Source organism: Aythya fuligula, chromosome 13 (assembly GCF_009819795.1).
Source record: "Aythya fuligula isolate bAytFul2 chromosome 13, bAytFul2.pri, whole genome shotgun sequence".
NCBI lineage: Eukaryota > Metazoa > Chordata > Aves > Anseriformes > Anatidae > Aythya > Aythya fuligula.
Genome location: NC_045571.1, coordinates 14958205 through 14982905, shown reverse-complemented (window position 1 = coordinate 14982905; position 24701 = coordinate 14958205). Strand labels below are relative to the sequence as shown.

At 49.8% G+C, this 24701-nt stretch overlaps 1 protein-coding gene across 2 annotated transcripts in view; it reads right to left on the bottom strand.

The window, feature by feature from the left end:
• Window positions 1-9445: 9445 nt before the first annotated feature.
• PCDH19 (protocadherin 19) overlaps window positions 9446-24701 on the bottom strand; it is a 62748-nt gene continuing 47492 nt past the window's right edge. For both annotated transcript variants that reach the window (XM_032196379.1, XM_032196380.1), the window contains exon 5: window positions 9446-12562. In XM_032196379.1, the coding sequence (XP_032052270.1) occupies window positions 11991-12562 (572 nt within the window). In that variant the 3' untranslated portion in view covers window positions 9446-11990. The remainder of the gene's footprint in view (window positions 12563-24701) is intronic.

Below are 24701 nucleotides of genomic sequence, written 5' to 3'. Positions count from 1 at the left end.
AGCAGGAGAGGTGGCCAGGTGAGGGGAACCAGGCAAGTGAAAGGTGAGAGCACTGTGAAGCAAAATAAAAATTAAGGTGGAAAAGTGAGAAGAACTTAATGCTAAGATCTGTTAAACCTCCATCTTGCAAAGCCTTATGCAGGTGCTTAACTTTGCAGACTGAGTAATCCAATTAAAGTTGTTAAATCCCGCAGAGGCTTAAATTCAGGGGAATTAATGATAGCGCGCAAAGTTAAGCGCACTCTTACTGGGTGAAATAGCGTGAAGAAGAGAGACTCCTTTGGAGAGAGCTTCATGACTTGGAACTTTTAGAAATGGAAAAAACACCATCAAATGTCTCAGGAAATAATCTTGCACTGGGCTGGAAGAAGCATTTGATGTGACCTAAAAGTCTCCTTCATCTTCAACTTCTATTAGTCCGTGACAAGACTTAAAAGGTCATCTAGTCCACCCCTTTGCTAATGCAGGATTATTCCCAACAGCACACTGCCTGTTACTTTGTCCAGTCTAGTTTTAAATGAAAAGCCTTGCAAAATTTCCTCTTACCAAGGACCATTATCCTTCCAATTCTAATGTGTTTCTTTTTGTCAATAGTTCTGTCAGTATAATGAAATCCTTACTGTGCTAAATTGCTAAAAAAGATCTAAAAGTCGAATCTTCTTCTAATATGACATGAAAGTGCTAGTATAAAAATAGGATTGTATTAGCGATTCTCCACTGTATTGTATTAACATCCTATTTCACTTAAGAGAGGCAGGACTGAATTATCTGCGGATTCTTCCAGCCACTACTTCTACAAAGCTGTGTATTTGGGGTTCAGATCTGCATGGCTTCCCATTAAAGTGATATAATAAAATTCTATGCAGCATGCAAAATGCTGAGGCAGGAGTTTAGGGCATGTGCCAAGCATGGAGTCTGACCCCCTTCTGCCTTGCAGCAGTGTGAGCACAACATGCTCCCTCAGGCTGCCAGGGATGCTCTGGCCAGGATGCTTGGGGGCGATGGTATCTGGGTGCTCTGGACCCCTGGGTGATGCGTGGCTGATGCTGGGCACAGCTGGGTGGTTAAATCATTGGATGAGGAGGTTTCCCATCTGCCAGAAGTTTTAGCAGTCTCGGCCAGGCTACTTCTCCACTTTATCCCTCCCATTTTCCATCAGAAAAGGGGATAATCATCCTTTGTGTGTCACAGGGTGCGTCCCTCCTGTCTGTCAAAGCCCTAACTTCAGTGCAGATGCTCTTTGCAGCACCTATGCACAAAAGCCTTCCTGACATCAGGGCCCCAAGAGAAGCCACGCAGCTCAAGGCATGCCTTTCATCTTGCCCTTTGTGCAGGATCTGTCGCAGCATTCCTCCCTCTGCTGTTACCCGTGGCTCCTTGCCTGGGGTATCTGGGTAGCCAGGAAGGTGTGGGAAGGCAGACACACAACTAGGGACCCCAGGCGTAGAAAACAGGACAGACAAATCTAAGAGAACAGAAGACTTAATGCCCTTTGTGGAACTGAGGTGTAGGATGGGGAAGAGGAGTCCTGCCTGTGCTGTTCACCTGCCAGGTGAAAACAGGTCAGGTGCCTGGAGAGAGCTGGGAGCAAGGACTGGGTGACCCCAATGAAATGGACGTGGCCAGCCACAGCCACCATGGAGGGCACCTCCAGAGATCCAGCTGCCAGGAGGAGGGCTGATGTTCAAAGCACACCTTGGGAGGTGAAGCTCCTGGCATCACTTGGGGGCCAGCTGGGAATGCAGACAAGCAGTGGAAGGGACCGGCATCAGCAGCAGAGCAGTGCCTGGGCAGGGCCCCAGAGAGCAGAGGCCGTATTCTGCACTCCCTGCACTGCCATCAGCATGGCCCTGACCCCAGCTCATCGGCAGTTTGTGCCGAGCATTCGTCTGCTGCTTGGTGGCAGCTACAGGTCCCTGCCGATTGCACTGTGGCTTCCAGCAAGCATTTAAACAAGAAATTCTACACAGCCCTGCCTGACCAGAATTCATCGGAGTTTGATACATTTTTCACATTATATCGTAATAAAACCCAGCACTAACACAGCGCCCTTTTTCTTTCCTAAAAAAAGTCTGGATTCTTTGAAGGTCCCTGAGCTTCACTGAAGCTGTAGCACCACGTTTACCAGGAATCCAGAAAAAAAACAGTTTCATCTTGTTTCAGCCCTTTTCTCGTCACCATTCCCAGCATGTTCTGCAGCCGTGCCCTCCCTGGGATTTACAGGGCTTATTTTTGCAACACATGCTCTGTCATTGCCATTCTTTTTCTTTTGCTTTTTTCTTTTCCTTTTTTTTTTTTTTTTTTTTAAAACTGCATAGCAGAAAGCTATTGAGCAGAAAGCCAGTGGGAAGCCACAGCTATTGTATCTCAGGTTTAGTTCCTTATCTGCTGAGGGGTCCTTTTGTGATTGTGTTGAGGAAGGACACGCAGACAACGCCTTTTATCACCAGCACGGCATCTCCTGCATGAAAGGAGAGGCAGCGGGAATGCAGATGTGACGTTAAAGTATAAAAATCCACCATATGGTAAAGATTACTTCAGCTACAGTCTGGTCAAGATGTTGACACTTTGGTTATGAAAAGCAATATGTATCTCTCTCTTGGTGGTTTCTGTTCAAATTAAATGTTTTGTATCAGGCAGAGAACTAATAACGAGCCAGGTTTTCCCTTGACAGAGGAGTAGTAACAAATACGGAGTAATGTGAAAGCTGACTTGAAAATTACTATTCCCAAAGATGCAATAAATGTAGAGATAAGATTTGCTTAGAGGACTTGAATGAGATAAATGCTAAAGGTGCTGCTGGTGGGAAGAGTCCAAGGGGAACAGGCAAAAGCAAAAAAAAAAAAAAAAAAAAGTAGCATTTAAAAAACACAGGCTGACCTGTCAACATTTCTGTTAACACAGAATACCTCCTGGCCACTGGGCACCGCTTCCCTCTCCAGCAAAACACCCCGCCACGCTGATGTATTGCTAGTGTGCAGCTTGGGCAGCACAGCGATGCCTTCGCCTCACAAAAACAGCCTCCAACCAATTACATTCTGGAGGAGCAGCAATTCCGGCCTGGCTCAGACTAAAATAAACTTTGCACATCAAATATTTAAAGCCCCAAAGCCTCTCCCCGAGGCTGCACCCCGCAGCAGGGCTCCCCGCTGCCCCGCGCAGACGCACTCCCAGCCCAGCGCGCCGAGATGCGCGCGCCTCGCCCTGCGCACCGAGATGCCTTCTGCTGCTTAATGCGAGTTAACAGCAGTCTCGATGACTTATTTAAGAGCAGATCAAGAAATATCTCAGCTCTCTTTGGAGACTTCAAAAGCAGCTGAATGCTACTGGTATCTTCTGATAAAGACGCAGCTTTGCTGCACCGTCTACCTCAGGGGACCCAGTAGATGGAGGAGGGAAGGTGCAGACAGGCAGGAGAAAAGGCCAGAGCTCACGGAGCCCAGCTCCTCTCCGGCCAGCAGCACACCGCACGTTCACTCCCTGAACACCTTCACAGGAGAGATGGCTCCCAGGTGGGATAAGGCTTGGGGAAGTAATTCACAGGTGCATTGGAGGATTTCAGCTGAAGTTTAGAGCAGGAGACTTCAGCCCTTGCCTCAATTGCCAACGCACCCAGCTGGGGCTGGGACAAGAGGACAGCAGACGTGACACACTGTAACACAGACCTTGGGAATAGCTTCCTAGCTAAGGCTGCAAATGTCCTCCATCAACAGATGACATTTCCCACTGGGAGCTGGGTAGCCAAAGCTCCACAGCCAAAAACTCCACCCCAGGCTGATGTTGATAGGAGATTTGATATTGATTCACTGGGGCCAGGATTTCATCCTGTGATTTAAACCTAACTCCTCCAAAGAGAATAAGATCAATTTTACAGAGAATCAAATAGATAAAGAACAGCCTTTGAGCCTGTGTGGAGAAGAAGCAGAGAGGGGAGTTTAGAGAAAAAAAAAAAAAAAAAAAAAAAAAAAAAAAAAAAAAAAAAAAGGTTTTCCTTATCTGGAAAGTTAAAAAAAGAAAAAGATAGAAAAGAACCTGGAGAATGTTGTTTGCTCATTTTTTCCTTTTTCCAGTCAAAACAACCCCGCCTCTGTCTGCTCTCTGCATGGGTACTGAGGGAGCAGAGCAGCAAGAGGGCTTCTCTGCACTGCTCAGAGTGGGGCCAGGGACACCCCCACATACACACACACACCCCTTTCCCCCTCCCCCAGCCCAGCATCCAGGCAGGCTGCCTTCAGCACTGCAGTCACAGGGCCAGTGCAGTGGGGCAGCATCTGCATGGCCCAGCACAGGCAGTGAAGATAGAGAAATGCCCTGGCACTGCAGCCAGCACAGCCAGAGAGCTGCCTTGGGAGGGAGGCAGAGATTTGGGGCTGGAAAGGGGAAAGCCTTGCACCATCCTTCTCTCCCAGAGGTTTCATTATCATAATTTTTTTATTTTGGTCTTGAAAGACAATCCATCACCCCCAGGCAACACAGAGCAGTTCCACCAAGGCTGCTGCTCTGCTCCCACACTGCCTCCCCCCACTTCCAAGGGAAGCCTGAATTCCCTCTACTGACTCCCAGAGCTTCACCAGGGGTGGCTCTCGTGTGTTTGTCCCTGCTTCCCCCAGCCACTACGCTGGCTCCATAGAGCCAACCCTGCTCAGGCAGAGCCCCACTTGCATTCAACAGCGACCCGCAGGCCATTTTTCTTGGGAAAAGTTTAAGCTTGATCAGTGATGGGGTTGATCTTGTTTGCCACATTTCTCCATTTTTTATCTGTGGTAATGGGAAGCGTCACAGCAGGATTTTCCACAACAGTGCTAGAGTTTTGTTTTGTATTTTCAAGCGACGGCTCACACAGCTGCTTCCACACTTGTTCCCAGGGATGCTGCCCTCACCCCCACCAGCAGCGTGACATGCACCCTAATGCCCAGAGTTTGTCCCCAAAGAGCCACCCTTCCTCCTCCAGCCCATCCTCAGCAGCCACGGAAGCAAGGAGGGAGCAGTGCGGGCTGTAGCACCGCAGAGGTGAGCTCTGTAATTGTACACCTGCTTGTGTTTGTTCTCCTGTGGCTCTTTGGGGATTCCGGGTTGCATCATTTTCAAAAAGAAAAGGACAACAACAAAACAAAACAAAACCAGATGCAAGTTAAACAAGTGGAAGGCCCACTGGGGCCGCTAGTAAAGTTTTACTCTAGTTTGAGCCCAGGGCAAGCAACAATCAGCAGTAAACCCCAAGCCTTTCCCTGCCAGTGCATAATCAGGGTCCAGCACGCAGAACTGCAGGAGCCAAGGGTGACCACGGGAGTAACACCCAATTCCCTGTCCCCATCCTGCTGCCTTGGCTGCAGCTGGACACCTGCTGGGTGCGTTGTCACCCCCTCACACCCAGGGAGCAAGGCAGAGGCACCCACACCCCATGTGAGGGGCAACTGCATTTGGGGAACAACAGAAAAACAGGATGGGGCCTTCTCCCCTTCCCACAATACTCCGCCTTTGTGGAGCCATGCTTCAAGCAGCGCTATACATAGATGCTCTGTGCTTTCAGAGCTTTGATCCTTCCAATTTATTTGTTCTTGTCTTTGTGGGCTTAGTAGTCGAAGTGTATGATAATTCATTGCTTGTTAATCCAATTTGGCTCTATTTAGATATTCTAGTTTAACATCAAATATAATATAAAATAATGTCCAGAAGAAACAGAAATGAGATCTGCGTCTATGAACCAGCTCTGAACCTTGGCCGTTGAGGGCTGCCTGCTTTGCGTGCTAATTTATTCTCTCTCCAGCTTCACTGAGCCAGTCTCTGTGGCCAAGCTCAGCTCCCCCGTCACAGGGTGCACAGCAGTGTGGGGCTCCCATCCCGGGTGCAGCACAGCACCTGTAGGAGCTCTGTCCCACAGGGAGCAGGGGCAAACTCAGCTGCTGATGCATTGCCAGTGCCCCAGGGAGCTTTTCCTGGGGATGCTGGGGAGCCCAGGGGACCACAGGTAGGTCCCCCCATCCCCAGGAGGGTGGCAGCTCCCTGGGGAGCTGGGTGCCAGCAGCCCCAGCCCAAAGTTCCCACAGAGCTGGGCTACGAGGAGAGGAATGCAGCAAGCTCTCAGTACCGAGCACTGGCAGGTCCCAGCTGTGCATGGCACAGACCAAAGCTGCCAGCCCAGCAGCACCAGGCAGAGACCCGCCTGCCAAAAGCCAGACAAGCCCCAGGGGCTCAGGATCTGTCCCGCTCTGCTTCTCTGCAAGGAAACCATCCGAGCAATAAAATCGAGCACAACCTTGCACATGGGCAGCACTTCCAGATAGACACACTCAAAAGAAGAATCCTTTTTTTTTCTTCCCTCTGCAGAGGACTCTAAATCACCCTCCTTCCCACTGTCCACCTCGGCCCTTTCCTGGCACTGTTATTTATGCAAACCCGGGCGCAGCCGTTATTGGCTGCTGTCTCAGCAGATGAGACGCTGCGGCTCTTTGAGGTACGCCAGCGGGGACAGAGGACGGCGACAGCTGGCCGGGGAGCACAGCGGGGACGTGTCACCGACCTGACATCTCGGAGCCCCCAGCTCGCTGCCAGCAGGAGCCCGGCAGCTGGTGCAGCGAGCGGAGTGCCGTTAGAGGAGGCTGATTAAATCACAGCCAAATCCGGCACCCGTGGGGCCCCAGCAGGTTGTGCCAGTGAGTTGGGCAAGGGCTGGTCCGGGATGCTTCGAGGGGAACGTCCTCAGCCTCCCAGTGCTGCTCAAAGGCAGCTCCTGAGGGCCATTCCCCCAGAAGGCTTCGGTCCTACCTGCATGATGAGCCCACAGTGCCGGCACAGCACCAGTGCCAGGCCCTCCCATCACAGGAGCATTTTTCCACCTCCTACAACAGCCCAGAGACTGCAAGCCATGAATTACTGTGCCTGCACAGCCTGCCTTTATCTCCTTAATGCCTCCGCTCACCCACCTGCCCAATGACTCACTGACAAGGGTGCAACCAGCCCCAGGTGGCTGCTGTTGTTACAACCTGTTACCTCTGCTGTGTCTTCCAAGGTAAAGCTGTCCAGATACATCATTTTTTAACTCATTACTTTTATTGTCATTTGAACATGCTCCAGGTTCCCACCTGCACACGGAGAAGCCCCCCTGCCCTGCAGGGGCTCCCTCCCAGTCCACTGCTTCTGTCCCCGTGCCACCTTCACGTCTCCTTGGCCGAGCCACTGAGCAGAGGCCGTTAGGGGAGGGCGTTCATCTCTACTCTCCGCAAAGCACTCAGACACTCATGGAAGAGCGGTCTATTAATAGGCCATTAATTCAGAGCAAGTGGATGCTCCTCACCATCTCCCCAGAGCCTCCAAAGTGCCCTCCTGAAATCCGGGGAAAATAGCTCTTTTCCTCTCTACTGTGCCTCAGTGGAAAGAAATGTGCGTGTTGGCGGTGTTTCCTACCCGTGCCTGCCCCTCTGCCTGGCTTCATGGAAAGTGACCAGGGGAGAGCAGAGAGGCTCTGCCATGGCAGGAGCTCCATGGAGCTCAGGTCCTGCCCACCCCAGGCACCCCTGGGGTCAGAGGGGACAACCCCTCCTAGGGGTCAGGAAAGCTCTGCCCGCGGTTTGCAGCCTCATGGATGCAAAAGCCAGAAAGCCCTGAGAGAACCACAAGGGGAAAGGGCTGTGCTAGCACCCTTGGACCACACAGCCATCTGGGCTTGTTCTGACTTCTGCAAGACCAGCACCTTCAGCCCATCAAAGCAAACCCACTTAGGCGTATTTAACCAAACACTTACTTTCCGTTTTATTCAATAATTGCTTTAATACTAAAATGCATTAGATGCTCAAAGCAGAGAAAAGAAAGTCACATTTAGGTGGAAAACAAAGTTCTCATCAGCTAAAAAAAAAAAAAACAATGTGGCAGGTACACCATTTTGAAACAGAATCGTAATAATTTAATAAAGCTGCTTTATCATCTTCATAAAATAGACAGAATGGTGGTTCTTTTTTTTTTTTTTTTCCATTTTGTTGTTTACAATGATTCAATCACTGTGAAAATGTACATAACATACATATCAGCATATACAACAATTTATTTCTTCATATAATCAGCAACGGAGACACCATGATGAGACGTACCGCACTAAGTCCCACTGCAGCCCTGCCGTCTGCGGGCAGGCGCGCAGTGACGGTGCCACCAGCTGCTCCTCCTGCTGTGGGAAATGCGCCGCTGGCAGGTGCGACACCTGCAACTCACTTCGTTCACGTTGGAATAGTGCAAGGAGGTATTGGTTGCTGAAAAGCAGTTTGCGTTAGGTCAGCTCTTTGTGTTTAAAGATTATATCCCAGCTTAGATCAGCTGAACATCAGCTGATGCTGATAGAGGATCCATCTCAGCAGTGCTCGCAGTGGAGTCGGCCGGGCTTCTCTCCCAAGGTAAGCGCAGCTCCTAGGTTGGGTAAAAGATTACCTATAGCTGCGAAAGCAGCAGTAGCAACAAGATCATCAATTCTCCCCAATGACAGACAAATGTGTTTCCATTCATAATTAGATTTTTTTTTTTTTCCCCAAGAATAATTTCAACATATTAATCAGACATTGTGTTCTTTACAAAAGCAACTTGTTTCCTATTTGAAAAAAGAAAAAAAAAATTCACTTCTGCACGACATGTGATCCACAGGCCACCTCCAGCTTCACGACAAACAGGGAACGGCAACAGCCTCGTCGGGACAATGTGCCAGGCACTCAGGGATTGTTTTTTCAGCCATCAACCACCCCCCAGCCCCCTGCTGCTCCTCCACACAGCTGCGTGCCCTCGCAGGGAAGGGACACTCAGGCCATCAGAAGGTGACGTGAGGGGCCATGGGGACATCGCATGGGCTGCACCAGACCAGGTCCTCGTCATGCTCGGTAGAAAATCATAAATGGGTGCTGCTCCCCTGAAGAAACAGGGGAGCAGAGCAAGTTTGCCTGAAGGAAACCAACAGATCCAAGCGCATTTTCCTAAACCAAATCTGAGGACAGGTTTGAGTTATTAAAAAAGCACTAATTAGGTCTGGACCCCCCCCCAAAAATCGCCCACCCTGCAGCCTTTATGTTTTTGCATGGCCAGTTTTGATGCAACTATTAAAAAACCAAGATAGGCTGTGATTTGCCCAGCAGCCCTGAGCTCATCTCAAGTGACACAGAGGAACAGTGACAGAAATAGCAAAATATTCAGAAGAGGGAAGGGGAGGTGGAGCGGAGGTGCCTCGTCCTGCGCAGCAAGGACGTGTCAGGGAAGGGCCCCTCGCTTGGTGTCCCCAGCTGCAGCATGGGTCAGCCCAGGCAAAACTGTTGTTTAAACGATTTTCTTGGAGGCATAAGGGCTTACTGACCTCTTTAATGCCCCCTTTTAATACAGAATTATTTCGCATCCCTTCTCGGCTGTGCTTTTATTCAGAGTGGCAAGGAACGTTTCCTCTGGGTAAATTAGAGAAATGTTTCTGTTTTTTTTTTTCTTTTTCTTCCTTTTCAGTTAGCATCTATTTTTCATCCAAAATCGCTGGGCTGGTGGTGGCAGCTCCGCAGGCAGAGGGCAAGGCTCAGCACAAATTAACGGCCAGCGCTTTTCAGGAGCTGGAGGCAGGTGGGGAGAATGATGGGGTGAATGGGGTGGAGGGGACTGCGCTCCCTGTCCCTGTGCCTGTGATGGGGGCTGGGGTTAGCTGGGGGCACCGGTCCCATCCTGCTCCTAGATGGAGGTGTGGGGTCTCTCCGTGGCCCCATAGGGTGACTGGGGGGACAATGACTGAAGGTGGGGGACAGTTTCTACAGAAGGGACAGATGGGTGTCAAGTAGGTGTTTTTGCTCAGCAAAATCATACATGGATTTTCCCCAAAGAAAGTCCAGCAGAGCTGACAAAAACAGGTAATATCAGAATAAATCCAGCCTAACAGTTACAGAAAATCCAGTAGCTTTAACAGCCCCAAGCTAGCCCATTTCTTCTGCTGCTTGTGTTATAATAACACGCACATTTGTAAAAAACAATAATAATAACAATAAAAAAAGACAGCAGTACAGTACGCAGGCAGGAAACAACAAAATAACATATCCCTTAAAAATGGGCTCAAACTCCAGAACAGAGAGGAAAATCCCTGGTTCACTTTTAGGAGGGATACAGGACATCACATTAATGCACAGGATTTGATCTGAATGAGGTAGTAATAACACGAGAGGGAAGCATCACAAATTTCATTAGATGACCTTTTTTTGTTGGTTCCTTCCAAATTCCTGGCCCTATCGAGTGGCATGGGGAATACACTGACTGCAGACCTATCTCAGAATTGCTAAAATTTCAGGCAGTATCAATTCACCCTGAAGAAACAAATTACTTGAGCTTATTTTATTTTGAGGACAATAATGACTGGAGCTTGTTTTCTTGTTGACGTTTTTAATTTAAATAAATCAAAGTAACAAATATTTTATCATGATATGTAGACCTAGAAAGACTATTTCTCTAGAAACCACTAATTTCAACTTGCTGGTACAGCAAACATTGGCAAGAGCTATATATTTTCCCTCCCATAATCAATTTTAAATTCTATGAAATATTATTTAGGGTAGGAAAATCTGTCAAGTGAAGGGTTAATAACAATAATACACTAACTGAAATCCTCCTACCTTACTCATACCTCACTGAGGAATTATCACTGCAAGAGAGCAGAGAGCTGTGAAACCCTTTCTCTCTTTCCCTTCTACAAAATGGCTATTAAAGTAGCTCAATTTTTAAATCAATTTTATATGAGTAAATTTGTACCCACACAAAAAAAGTCCTTAATTATGAGAAAAAAATAATGAATTGCTTTAATTTTTTCTCCATTAAGAAGGCACATTAATTGAATTAGTAGTGTTGTTACATATCACCTGTCTGCCCCTAAATTAACATTGCTATTGCTCACTCCATACTTATTCATGATGCAGGGATAAAAAGAAATCAGAACAGTCTAAAATCCATGCCATGATGACATACATACACACACACTTAGCATAATCACAACTGGGAAATGCTGACTTGGAAGTGTGTGTCTAATTGAGAAGGTAATTTAGATCTCTTAAATAATTCCATCACTTTGACTTTGAAATGACTAGAGACAGGGCATGTCTAAATCTGGGAACTAAAATAAAGAAACTTCTGGAAAAAAACTTTCCATGCATTGCTTGGAAGTTATGCAAAAGAAATAGATAAGGGATAAAGTTCAGCACAGTGCATCTGACAGTTGCAATTCAGGCAGGATTTTCCCCAGAATGCCTTCCTGTAACATCCTGCCCTGAGAGAGCAGGTGGAAGCTGCAGGGGATGGATGGTGGGGACTGAAAAAAGCACTTGCTCCACTGGGTCTGGAAACTGCAGGTTCCCCAAGGTTTCGGTATGACGACTGTGATTGTTTGCTTGTTTTTTTTTTTAAACTTGAAAGCCTTTTGCCATCACTAGACATACAGTAATTTGCAATATCAAATACGATAATAGTACAGATAAGCATGTGACAGCAAAAGGATTCATAAATGCAGGGGTGTCCATAGCAAAATAGCAACATCTTCAGATAGAAGCAGCCTTGTGTGGGGTGAATATTAAAACTCACTGACCTGTAATTTTCAAGTCATATGCGAGAAATGGCCATTGCTTTGCCTAGACTACAAAATGGTGACTGAATAAAGAATTTGGAATTGGGTTCTTAAGCAGAATGGAGATTTGTGTTAGTTCTGAGGTACAAAAATATATAAACCCAAGAGCAGTGACGCCTAGCATTGCCGCGGGCAGACTGGGCCTCACCTCTGCCCCTGCCCTCTGCCACCTCCCGGCGAAAGGAAAACGCGCTAAGTCGCCCTGCTGAACACCCCTGCCGCCTGTTGAAACAAGTGGGATTGTCACATTAACAACAGCTTCATTTATAAACAATACATTTAGGGAAAGCTTTTAAATACAGCGATCTGTGAACCATTGGTAAGCGATAAAAACAACCCACGCCGGGCATGCTGCCTGGCTCCTCCGGCAGCCGGGCGCTGCTCAGAGGACGATGTCCCTCAGTCTCCTGGCCGCCGGCGAGTCCTTCTCCCTGCGGTCCTGCAGCAGCGGGTTGCCCTCCTGCAGGCCGCCCTCGCTGTCCGCCCCCCTGGGCTCTGCCTCCGCGGGCCGGGCAGGGCCAGTGTTCGCCGGGGGCTGTGGCCCGCGGCCGGCGGGGCAGGGCAGGCCGCCGTAGGCTGCGGGGCTCTTCAGGTGCAGGGGCGAGGTGACGGGGCTGGCGGCCTCGCAGCCATTGCCCGCCTCGCGGACGGCGCCGCTCACCTTGGGGCTGCCGGCGGCCGGCTCCACCGTTCTTTTGCCTTTGGGGTTGCCGGCCCGTTCCTCGGCCGGCGGCTCGCCGCCCTCCTTGCCGAAGGTGGCGAAGGTCCTTTTGGCGCTACAGTCTGCGTAAGGCTCCGCGTCCACTGCCGTCGCCTCTATGGAGAGGGCGATGACGTTCCTGCCGTGCTCGGGGGACTTGGCGCGGCTGGGCACGGCGCTGCGGGGCATCCAGCACCGGTCCGAGTGGCCCAGGATGCGGCACTCTTCCCTGCAATGAAATCCTTCGCTCTGATCTGCGTGGAGAAAACACAAGGCTGTATGAAGCGGGCGAGCACGGCCCCCAGCCCCGTGTGTCCCGGTGCCACCACCGCTCCCGGCACTGCCCACGGCTCCTGCCTAAACATTCGCCATTTTACAGCAAATAGCCATCATGTTTAAAGTGGTGCTGGGAAGAGGGATTTTTCCTGCCATTTCTTTGCTGCTCTGAAGACCGGAGTTCAATTTCCAACAGGTTGTGTGTCATCTGCTGCCGCTGCCAGACCTGAAACCTGGGGGAAGCGAGTTACGGCGGCAGATAAATTAAAACGGGTTTGTGCCACATGTCGGGCTGCGCGCTGTCAGCAGTTTCTGGTTTTAGTAACCGACGCTAAAACCCACTGTGCTTTAAGTGCAGTTTGACATGACATTTAAGCTTGGCTTGTTGGAGAGGGGGGAAGCGAGCGGAGGGAAGGGGGTGCTTTCTTTCTTGTGTGTGTTTGTGCGTTTTAACTTTTTGCTTAATCCCCGCTGGCCTCCCACACAACAGAGCCTTTATAAATCTACAAGACTGCCCACTCCACTGAAGATTAAATGTGTCATTCCAGCGCTGGGTCTTTATTCATACGAGAGTAATAAAGATCCCTTCTCTCGACTTAGGGCTGTCCCAACACCACTTTATAGGGCTGAAATATGGAATAGTATTTCACTCTTTCCAAGGACCTCTCCTGCCCTGGTCTGAGAGCAGCCAAGCACGGCTCTCAGCAGCAGGAGATGCAAAGCCTCATGCCCCACGTTGTCCCTGCCACAGGTGGCCAGCTGTCCCCAGAGTACTGCCCCATCCCCTGCCGGCTTGGGAGGTGCTGTGCTCCATCACGGATGGACAGACAGACCCAGAGAAACAGAGGGGCTCGACCAAGTGCAACGCTGAAAATCAAATCCAGGAGTTTCAACTTCCCAAGCCTTTGCTGAGCACTAGACCGTGGCTGCCACCAAACATTGTGCACTGCTGGCTCCTTTTCAATCTCAGCTTACGACTTCAGCTTTCCCTTCACTCGATAAGAACTTGTAATTGCAGATAGCCCTCATAAAGCACAAGCTTCTCACAGGCAAAGATGCAGCTCCTTCCTGTCGTAATCTATATACGCGTAAAGCAGCAAAGCAGTGCTGAAGAATTAATGCTATTAACAACACAAGAACGCACCCAGTTGGTGTCGGTTTGATAGATTGAGCCCTGTGAAGGTGCAGACTCAGCCTTGGTCTGCTTCCTGTCCGTCTGAAAACAGTTCATTTCGATGCTTTGTACATCTGTGTGTATAACCTCAGCTCCTCAGACACATTGGTATTTCCACCACATTCTAGCACTAGGGCGGCTGATAAAAATTCTCAGCACATAACACAATGCACCAAAATATGAGCAGCTTAACACTTACAGAGAATAAACGAGTAAAAGGCAGACCTCAAAAAAAGGGATTTTTTTTTAAAGGAGAAGAAGCCAATTAATTGGAAATCTATGGGCAAAACATTAGCTCTTTCTCTACATCAGAGCAGCTACCCGGTGGTGCGAAGCGCAGTGCCGGGTGGCTGTGCAGGAGGTCTGGGTCTCGGTAGTCTCCTTTACAGCAGCTTTAGAGAAAGGTGCTCTGAGCCTTACATGCAGAACAACCTGCACCAAGATCTGAAAGCCAACGCTCTTATACTTTGATTCTGTTACTTTCAAGTACTTGAGCAAAATAAAAAAAGAAAATTGCCCAGAAAGTGTTGCTGTCTGCCTATTTATCCACAGCTTAACTTCAAAAGGGTGCTACAGGCATACAAAGTTGTGTAGTCTGGCTGTGATAGCAGAGGACTTGGTAATGGCTGGAGGGGGTACAGAAATATCTTGGGTTCTCATCCCAGATGAGACACTGATTTATTGTGCTGTGTGACCTTGGGCGCGGTGCTGGAGCACACATCACTTCAGTTTCTCTGCTACTATAAAATGCTGGATTGGGGCACATGCTGGGCTGCCTGGTCCAGCACGGGAACGCATGGGGCGAGCCAGTGGTTCTCACCTCCCTGGCCCATCACAGCTCAGCTCCACATGTACACGCAGACACCACGATGAAGGCAAACCTCACCCTGGGCAGAGTGCAAGTGGGTTTGTTTTGCCTTGAGCCATTTATTCTAAGCTGACACATTTTACAGTTAAAAAGAAACCAAGAGCTTCACCAGTTGCTTCACTTCAAGTAGATATTCCTCAAATCCAACAAAGTGACCTGAGCTTTAAGGGTGGTTTTACTAAAGACTGTTGGTGCAGTGAGTATCTGCCTGGGAGACGAACTGCTCTGGACACCAAGAAGCTTGTCTGCTAGTTGCACCAGCAGCAGTTGGTGCACGCTGGGCTGGCAGGCAGAGGAACACAGGTCACCACCCATTCAAAGACATGAAGACAAGTAGCTCCACAGCACATTTTGCCTCCCCACGTCTGTCCCCATTACACGCCTCAGCTTCATTCTGCAGAGACCCCATCCCAGAGCCTGAAACCTCTCTGCTCCCAGGGACAACGTATGTTTGGGCTCCCCAGACCAGCCCTGAGCTGGCAGCAGATGCCAGGGACCAGCGCAGGGCTCTAAGCAGCAGCTGCTTCTCCCTAGCTGAAAGAGGACCTTCACTTACCCCCGGATTTCCTTGTTAACCCTGTAGTTCATATAAAATACTATTTGTATGCCATAAGCATGCCCTATAAGCTATAAGCATGCCCTGTCAATCCATGTAACCACTGCACCACTCTTCTGCTATCACGGCTCCAAAGAAGGCAGCTCGGAGAGGTTTGGACTCCTCTGGCATCTGTCTCCAGCAGCTGCAGGACACGCACTGGAGAGCAAGAGCAGCTGCTGCCCCAGGCATGGGCAGGCACAAAGCTGCTGGGCAGGGCCCCTCAGGCTGCCCTTTGCAGCCAGGTCTGACTCACCCAGCCATAACGGCACCCAGGACACCTGTACGCATTCACAGGCTCTTTATTGCTCTATTCTTTCTTTTTCTTCTTTAACAATCGGAAATAGGAGGACAGGAAATTCTTCTACAGCTCTAAACCTGCCCTAGTCAATACGACTGTTATTGTCTGCACTAAAAAAATGTTCCTAATGCAAGGAGCAAAGCCCAGGTAATAACCACCGCATCACGCACTACATGACAAATGGCAGGCAGCCAGAACTGGCAGCTTCCCACATCCGTGCCGGACGCAGGATGGCAGAGGGCTTAGCAAGCTGGCATGAATATTGCCCCTGGGGCACGGCAGGAGGAAACAATGGGTGCACTCAGGGCTTGAGTGCTGGTTGCCTGAAGCCAGGGCTGGACTTGCTAAGGAGCTGAGTACGAGATGTGCATGCCGGGAGGGGAGTCTTACTCTAAATCAGGCTGCGTGGATGCTCTGTTGTGTGCAGGCTGGACAGGTCAACCAGGCACAGCACCACGGGCAAGTGCCATCTCATGGGTGGTGGCTGTGTCTGGTTTGTGTCAGCTGCAGGTCCTGCAGCAGCAAGGCAGGACAGTGTCCATTTCTCAGCAACTCTTGCCTTCACCTAGAGCAAATCCACAAACTCAAGTCACATCACCTTGGGGCAGGGCTGCTTTTAAAATGATTCCCCGGGTGCAAAACATCCTGACAGAAGCCTTGCCATAAGGTGAGCAGTTATCTTGAAGCCAGACTTGGCAGAGAAGATGTATCATTGCTAAACACAAGCTCTCACACAGCAAATATGAAATAAAACAAAACCAACTGCCACCTCTGGAATTAATACGCTCCTCAACAAGTACAGCAAAACCCGTGTTGAGCTCCAGATTTCAAACCATCTCTGCCAGTGCCTCAGGGGACCTGCACCAAGGCAAGGAGCGATGTGCAGCAGCTAACCCGGTGCTGCCAGCGGGTCAGAGCTGGGCAGCAGCTGCAGAAGGACGCAGTGGGACAGCTGCCACCCGCAGCTTGCCCACGGGCAGCCCAGGGGACCCAGGGCCAGCGGATTCCAGCAGTGCCTGAGGGACAGAGGACAGGGCTGTGCATGTGCAGGCAGCAGCACAGCTTCCAGCCCCTCCGGGCACGGGGCCTCTCGCAGTTCAAAGGAAGGGTTAATGAACATCCTGCATCTACAAATGCTTTCAGTCTCCTATTCAAAGGCTCTGTACCTGAACTCGCTCCACGGCCTGCAACATGAAACCGGTTTGAAAGGAGCCCATTCAGCTCTCAGAGCAATTGAATTATCTGCAGAGGAATCTCAGCGCTGGCCAAAGAGACAAAGTTAAATCGTACTGAGGTGCAAGTGCCTGGGAATGTAATATTCCTGATAAATGGCCAGATGACATGTGCTGTTATACAATCTAAGGTGCAATTTGGGCGATGACAATAGTCCCTGGAGTTTCCATTTTCAAACAGACGCTCAGTTCAATCCAATCCATGTCAGAGCAGGTTTGCAGAGGTGAGTAAGCGGAGCTCATTTGTGCTATTACATGGGGAGCAAGGAAAAGCAGCGGAGGAGTTGCTTGAAAACGAAAAATAAGAAAGATCGCGTGGCAGAAGAGCGGGACCTGCTTGTGCTGTGCGAGGCGGGGAGGCAGAGGGGGAGCCCAGCCTGGGCTGAGCAGCCCCAAACCACAACCCAGGTGTAAGGAGATGGGAGCAGCAGCCACAGACGGGCCCCTGCGCTGCCGTGGCCATGACCAGCATTACCCTGCCACGGACACATGGCTTTATCTCTGCATTTCGGTGCGTCTTCAGCAACCGTATGATTATACTGTAATCACGATGACACTGCTTCTGGGTACAGCAAACAGCACGATCATTAAAAAATTCATTTCAAAATCTTCCTGGAAGCTAATAAATTTTACAGCAGTTTCAATCCTTTCTCATTGCAACAAAGAAAAGCTTAGTTCCAGACAAATTAAAAGTAAATTGATTGCCTTAGGGGAATCTATTCAAATATCACTTTTCCATGTTAGAAATCTCTTCCTGAAACGAGAAGAGCCAGGGAGAGTAAGCATGGGAACTATGTGGAAAAGCAAATCATTAAATCTCAGTTCACAAAACTAGGGAAAAAAAAAACACAAAATAAAATGCAAATGTCTCACTGGGGTGCAGGCCTAACATTTGTGACGGAATTTATGAATAATAAATATGAATAAATAGTAAACATGAAGGGATCAAACATTGCTGTTGATGTTTACTCACGGTTAGCCATCTTTCATGGACAATGCGCAACTGCATTATTTAACACCCATCTCCCATTTACTTTGGGGTTTCTTTTCAACTCTGGCACCTTCATTTTCTCTGAGCGGCATGCCACGAAGCGCGAGCCCTGCCCACGGCGCTGCGCTGCAGCTCGCTGCCTCTCTCGGGAAGCTGCGTGCCGCAGGAAAGCCCGCTGTTTGCAGCTGCCCTGCCCTGCACAGCTGTGCGAGGGGCAGCTGACAGGCAGGGATGCAGCTCGAGCTCCTCTCCCATGCAGAGAACATGGGGCACGAGCCCAGGCACTGCCCGCAGCACGGTGCGAGCACCGTGCCCCAGCCCCACCACTAATAAGCTCAAGCAATATGCAAACAGTCCCCAGCCAGGGTTCATCATTTGCTTGTAAATTAAGACTCTGCACCTCTCCCTTATCTCTTGTAATAGCATAATATCAAGAAACAAGAGGTGGGGAATAGTGTATTGTGTTTTTGACCTGTGGGCTTTTACCAGGCTTTCTTCGCCTTTCCTAATAAGAAACCTCCAGTCTATGCAGAAATGTAATCCTGTCGCGGCTTCCCTTGTACAATGCTCAGAGGATACTAATAACTAGGGACAGTGACAAATGCTCTTTACCGCAACGAGGAGCCTTTCTTTTTCTATCTTTCACCATTACTTGGGATTTATGTGAACTAAAAAAATGTATTTTTAATCCTGGATTGTCTGTCCCGGCATTGGAGGTCAATGGTGCTTGGACAAAGATAATGCCGTGAGGAATTATTTTAATGAAACAAGGGATACGAAATAGATTAATTCATTATGCAACTGCTGATAAGAACGCACAACTGAATGGGGTTCCTGGGCAGCATCTGTGTAATGGCCCACAGAGACATAACGGGGCTCCCTCCTACCTGCTGCAGGTGGATACAGCCCCAGTGTCCTGGTTTCAGTTAGAACAGAATTAATTTTCTTCCTAGTAGCTGGTGGAATGCTGTGTTTTGGCTTAGAATGAGAAGAGTGCTGATAACACCCCGATGTTTTCATTGTTGCAGAGCAGTGCTTATACCAAGCCAAGGACACCTCAGACTTTTGCTCTGTCCTGCCAACAGGCAGGCTGGGGGTGCAGTAAGAGCTGGGAGGGGACAGACCCAGGACAGGTGACCCGAACTAGCCAAAGGGGTATTCCATACCATCTGACGTCATGCTAAACAATATATAGGGGTGGCTAGCCGGGGGGAGGGGGCCGGACTGCTCGGGGTTAAGCTGGGCATCGGTCAGCGGGTGGTGAGCAATTGCATTGTGCATCACTTGTTTGTACATATTATTATTAGTAGTACTATTATCATCATTGTATTATTATTATTATTATTATTATTATTATTATTTTCCTGTCTTATTAAACTGTCTTTATCTCAACTCACGGGCTTCACTTTCCATTTCTCTCCCCCGTCCCAGAGAGGGAGGGGGGAGGGTGAGCGAACGGCTGCGTGGTGTTTAGCTGCCAGCCGGGTTAAACCACGACAGTCTTTTTGGCGCCCAACGTGGGGCTCGAAAGGTTGAGATAACGGCAGATCTGACCAGAGTGTGTTAAACTAAAATTGGTATAAGTATTAGACCTGCTTAATAGTCACTTGTCATAATGCTGATTGCTTTAATCTCAACTGTGCTGCGCCTGTTTTCCAAATTGAGTATTATAGCACGTTATTTTCCGTATGTGCTCTCTGTCATGTTGTTTATCCTCTCCGGGCCCTGGTTTCAGACCATTATGGTACTGTGTGTTGTATCAGTGGCTTATGAGATGATGAAATATCTGGCCATGACTCTAACCTGGTATTTGTACTCAGTAACATCTTCGATTCTATACTTTGGAAACTGTATTTTGGAAACTATTAGCAATTGTATCTGTTGCCTTTTTTCATTAGGGAGTCAATCTGTGGAGGGGAAAGGGGAAGATAATTTTTCTTACTGGATCACTCTCCCTTTCTCCTTCACCACCCCTGTACCCTCCTTGATCACTCTCCCTTCCTCCTTCACCACCCTCTTATCCTCCGAGTTTATTACAATAGCTCTCCAAGATATTGAATATCCTTGGGATACTCAGACCAGCATAGTCTTGTTGTTCTGCCTCCTGAATGCACTTCAGGTTCTGCTTAAAGTTAAACAACTACTTAGGAAGCTCATCCGGAGATCTGCCCGGAGGCAGTATAGTTGTGGGTGGCAGGGAGTATGGGAGGATATGGGCAGGCATCTAGACCAGTTGGCACCCCCAGTGTTTTGGAAATTCACCCCTGAACAAGTGCAAAATCCTCAAAAACTGGCAGAATGCTTGAATAAAAGGTGTCGCGATTCTGGCAGTTCCAAAGTAACACAAATCATTGTAACATGCTGGGGACTGGCTTACGCCTATCGAGCTGCCATGGATACTGCTATCAACTTAGTGACAGACCCTGCGGCCACTCCAAGTCCCGTGACAGATCCAACGGCCACTGTGACCCCTACGGTGGATTCTGCAGCCGCTCCAGTCCCAGCTCCTGCAGCCGCTCCAGTCCCAGCTCCTGCAGCCGCTCCAGTCCCAGCTCCTGCAGCCGCTCCAGTCCCAGCTCCTGCAGCCGCTCCAGTCCCAGCTCCTGCAGCCGCTCCAGTCCCAGCTCCTGCAGCCGCTCCAGTCCCAGCTCCTGCAGCCGCTCCAGTCCCAGCTCCTGCAGCCGCTCCAGCTCCAGCTCCTGCAGCTGCTCCAGTCCCAGCTCCTGCAGCTGCTCCAGTCCCAGTTCCTGCAGTCGCTCCAGTTCCAGCTCCGGCCGCTACTCCAGTCCCAGTTCCTGCAACTGCTCCAGTCCCAGCTCCTGAAGCCGCTCCAGCTCCAGCTCCTGAAGCCGCTCCAGCTCCAGCTCCTGAAGCCGCTCCAGCTCCAGCTCCTACTGCTGCTCCAGTCCCAGCTCCTGCAACTGCTCCAGCTCCAGCTCCAGCTCCTGCAGCTGCTCCAGTCCCAGTTCCTGCAGTCGCTCCAGTTCCAGCTCCGGCCGCTACTCCAGTCCCAGTTCCTGCAACTGCTCCAGTCCCAGCTCCTGAAGTCGCTCCAGCTCCAGCTCCTGAAGCCGCTCCAGCTCCAGCTCCTACTGCTGCTCCAGTCCCAGCTCCTGCAACTGCTCCAGCTCCAACTCCAGCTCCTGTAGCCGCTACAGCTCCGGTTCCTGCAACTGCTCCAGCTCCTGTAGCCGCTCCAGCTCCTGTGGCCGTGTCAGAGAAACGAGCTGTAGCAGTGCAAGTTGACCCTGCAGAGGGCATTCCAACCCCTGTGGCAGACCCTGTAACAAAGTCAGAGAAACGAGCAGTAGCAGTGCAAGCTGCCCCTGTAGAGAAGGTGAAAATATGGTATAGAAATTCAAGTCGTTTAGAACGCAGAGAGTCTTCTGCCAATCCAGGTAAGGCTTCTGCCAAAACTAAGTATAGAGATGACGAAGATGATGACGACGCTGGGCCGTCAAGGATTCAGGAGGAGGAAGATGAGGATGCCGAAAGAGCAACAGTAACTACCCGAAGCCTAAACGAGCGCGAGCTACGAGATGTGCGAAAAGATTTTGGTCGCTGTATAGGTGAGCAGCTTGTCACCTGGCTGCTCCGGTGCTGGGACTCTGGAGCCAATTGTGTGGAATTAGACGGCAGGGAAGCCAAGCGGCTGGGATCCCTTGCTCGAGACGCCGGCATTGACAAAGCAATTGCAGATGGAGCACGACCCACCAGCCTCTGGAGGCGTCTCCTCTCAGCTGTGAGGGAAAGGTATCCCTTCAAGGAAGATATTTTATGTCTACCAGGCAAGTGGACCACTATGGAGAAGGGAATCCAGTACCTGAGGGAATTAGCTGTACGGGAAGTGATTTATGAGGATCCAGACCTCAAACAAACATCCACAGATCCAGATGAAGTCAAGTGTACACGACCCATGTGGCGGAAGTTTGTACGGAGTGCACCATCATCATATGCCAGCTCATTGGCAATAATGGCCTGGAAGGAGGATGAGGAACCCACAGTGGGTGAAGCGGCTAAACAACTCCGGCAGTACGAAGAAAGTCTCTCCTCTTCCTTACAGGCCTGCGTCTCAGCTGTGGAGAAACTTTCTGAAAAGGTTCACCAACTTGAAGAGAATCTATTATCCTCCCCACCTGAACCAACCAGTGCCCACCGACCAAAGGAGAACACTTGGGAGAAACTTTCTGAAAAGGTTCACCAACTTGAAGAGAGATTATTCTCCTTCGCACCTGTACAAAGCAGTGTCTCAGCTGTCAGGGGTAGGCGTTCACCCACACAAGGAAGACGATATGGTGGGTACTCACCCCGTGCCACCCTGTGGTTTTACTTACGAGACCATGGAGAGGACATGAGAAAGTGGGATGGAAAATCTACCGCGACCCTAGAGGCACGGGTACGTGAGTTGCAAAAGAAAACAATCAGGAAAAAGGGATTCTCCGAAAAGTTTGCTGCTCCAACTTCCAGCAGACAGTCCTTCAAACACAAAAACGAGGAAGATTCTGACCAGGATTAGGGGGGCCCTGCCTCCAGCCAGGGGGAGGAAAGGGACAATCGAGTTTATTGGACTGTGTGGATTCGATGGCCTGGCACATCACGCGCACAGAAGTATAAGGCTTTAGTAGACACCGGTGCACAATGTACTATAATGCCATCGAGCTATAAAGGACCAGAGCCCATCTATATTTGTGGAGTGACAGGGGGATCTCAGCAGTTGACTGTATTGGAGGCTGAAGTGAGTCTGACTGGGAATGAGTGGGAAAAGCACCGCATTGTGACTGGTCCGGATGCTCCATGTATCCTTGGCATAGACTATCTTAGAAGAGGATACTGCAAGGACCCAAAAGGGTTCCGGTGGGCTTTTGGTATTGCTGCCTTAGAGACAGAGGGCATTAAACAATTATCTACCTTGCCTGGTCTCTCAGAGGACCCCTCTGTTGTGGGGTTGCTGAGGGTCGAAGAACAGCAAGTGCCAATCGCTACCACAACTGTGCACCGGCGGCAATATCGCACTAACCGGGACTCCCTGATTCCCATCCATAAGCTAATTCGTCAATTGGAGAGCCAAGGAGTGATTAGCAAGACTCATTCACCTTTCAATAGTCCCATATGGCCAGTGCGAAAGTCTAATGGCGAGTGGAGACTAACAGTGGACTATCGTGGCCTGAACGAAGTGACGCCACCACTGAGTGCTGCAGTGCCGGACATGCTGGAACTTCAGTACGAACTTGAATCGAAGGCAGCCAAGTGGTACGCCACAATTGATATCGCTAATGCATTTTTCTCCATCCCTCTAGCAGCAGAGTGCAGGCCACAGTTTGCTTTCACTTGGAGGGGAGTCCAATATACTTGGAATCGACTGCCCCAGGGGTGGAAACACAGCCCTACCATTTGCCATGGGCTGATCCAGTCTGCACTGGAGCAGGGGGAAGCTCCTGAACACCTGCAGTACATCGATGACATTATTGTGTGGGGTGACACAGCAGAGGAAGTTTTCGAGAAAGGGAAGAAAATAGTCCAAATCCTTCTGAAAGCTGGTTTTGCCATAAAACAAAACAAAGTCAAAGGACCTGCACGAGAGATCCAGTTTTTAGGAATAAAATGGCAAGATGGACGTCGTCAAATCCCAATGGATGTGATCAACAAAATAACAGCTATGTCTCCACCAACTAACAAAAAAGAAACACAGACTTTCCTAGGTGTTGTGGGGTTTTGGAGAATGCACATCCCAAATTACAGTCTGATTGTAAACCCGCTCTACCAAGTAACCCGTAAGAAGAATGAGTTTGAATGGGGCCCTGAACAACGACAAGCCTTTGAACAAATTAAGCAGGAAATAGTCCATGCAGTAGCCCTTGGGCCAGTTCGAACAGGACCAGATGTAAAGAATGTGCTCTACACTGCAGCCGGGGAGAACGGCCCCACCTGGAGCCTCTGGCAGAAAGAACCTGGGGAAACTCGAGGTCGGCCCCTGGGGTTTTGGAGCCGGGGATACAGAGGGTCTGAGGCCCGCTACACTCCAACTGAAAAGGAGATACTGGCAGCATATGAAGGAGTTCGATCTGCTTCAGAGGTGGTCGGTACTGAAGCGCAGCTCCTCCTAGCACCCCGATTGCCAGTACTAGGCTGGATGTTCAAGGGAAGGGTCTCTTCTACGCATCATGCAACTGATGCTACATGGAGCAAGTGGATTGCACTAATTACTCAGCGGGCTCGAATAGGAAACCCCAGTCGCCCAGGAATATTGGAAGTGATTATGGACTGGCCAGAAGGTAAATACTTTGGGATATCATCAGAGGAGGAGGTGGGTCGTGCTGAAGAAGCCCCACTGTACAACCAGTTACCAGAAAATGAAAAGAAATATGCCCTGTTCACTGATGGGTCCTGTCGTATTGTGGGGAAGCATCGAAGATGGAAGGCTGCTGTATGGAGTCCTACGCGACGAGTTGCAGAAGCTGCTGAGGGAGAAGGTGAATCGAGTCAGTTTGCAGAAGTGAAGGCCATTCAGCTGGCTTTAGACATTGCTGAACGAGAAAAATGGCCAGTTCTCTATCTCTACACCGATTCATGGATGGTAGCAAATGCCCTGTGGGGATGGTTACAGCAATGGAAGCAAAACAACTGGCAGCGTAGGGGCAAACCCATCTGGGCTGCTGCATTGTGGCAAGATATTGCTGCTCGGGTAGAGAACCTGGCTGTGAAAGTACGTCACGTAGATGCTCATGTGCCCAAGAATCGGGCTACTGAAGAACATCAGAACAACCAGCAGGTGGATCAGGCTGCTAAGATTGAAGTAGCTCAGGTGGATCTGGATTGGCAGCATAAAGGTGAATTATTTATAGCCCGATGGGCCCATGACACCTCAGGCCATCAAGGTAGAGATGCAACATACAGATGGGCTCGTGACCGAGGGGTGGACCTGACCATGGACGCTATAGCACAGGTTATTCATGACT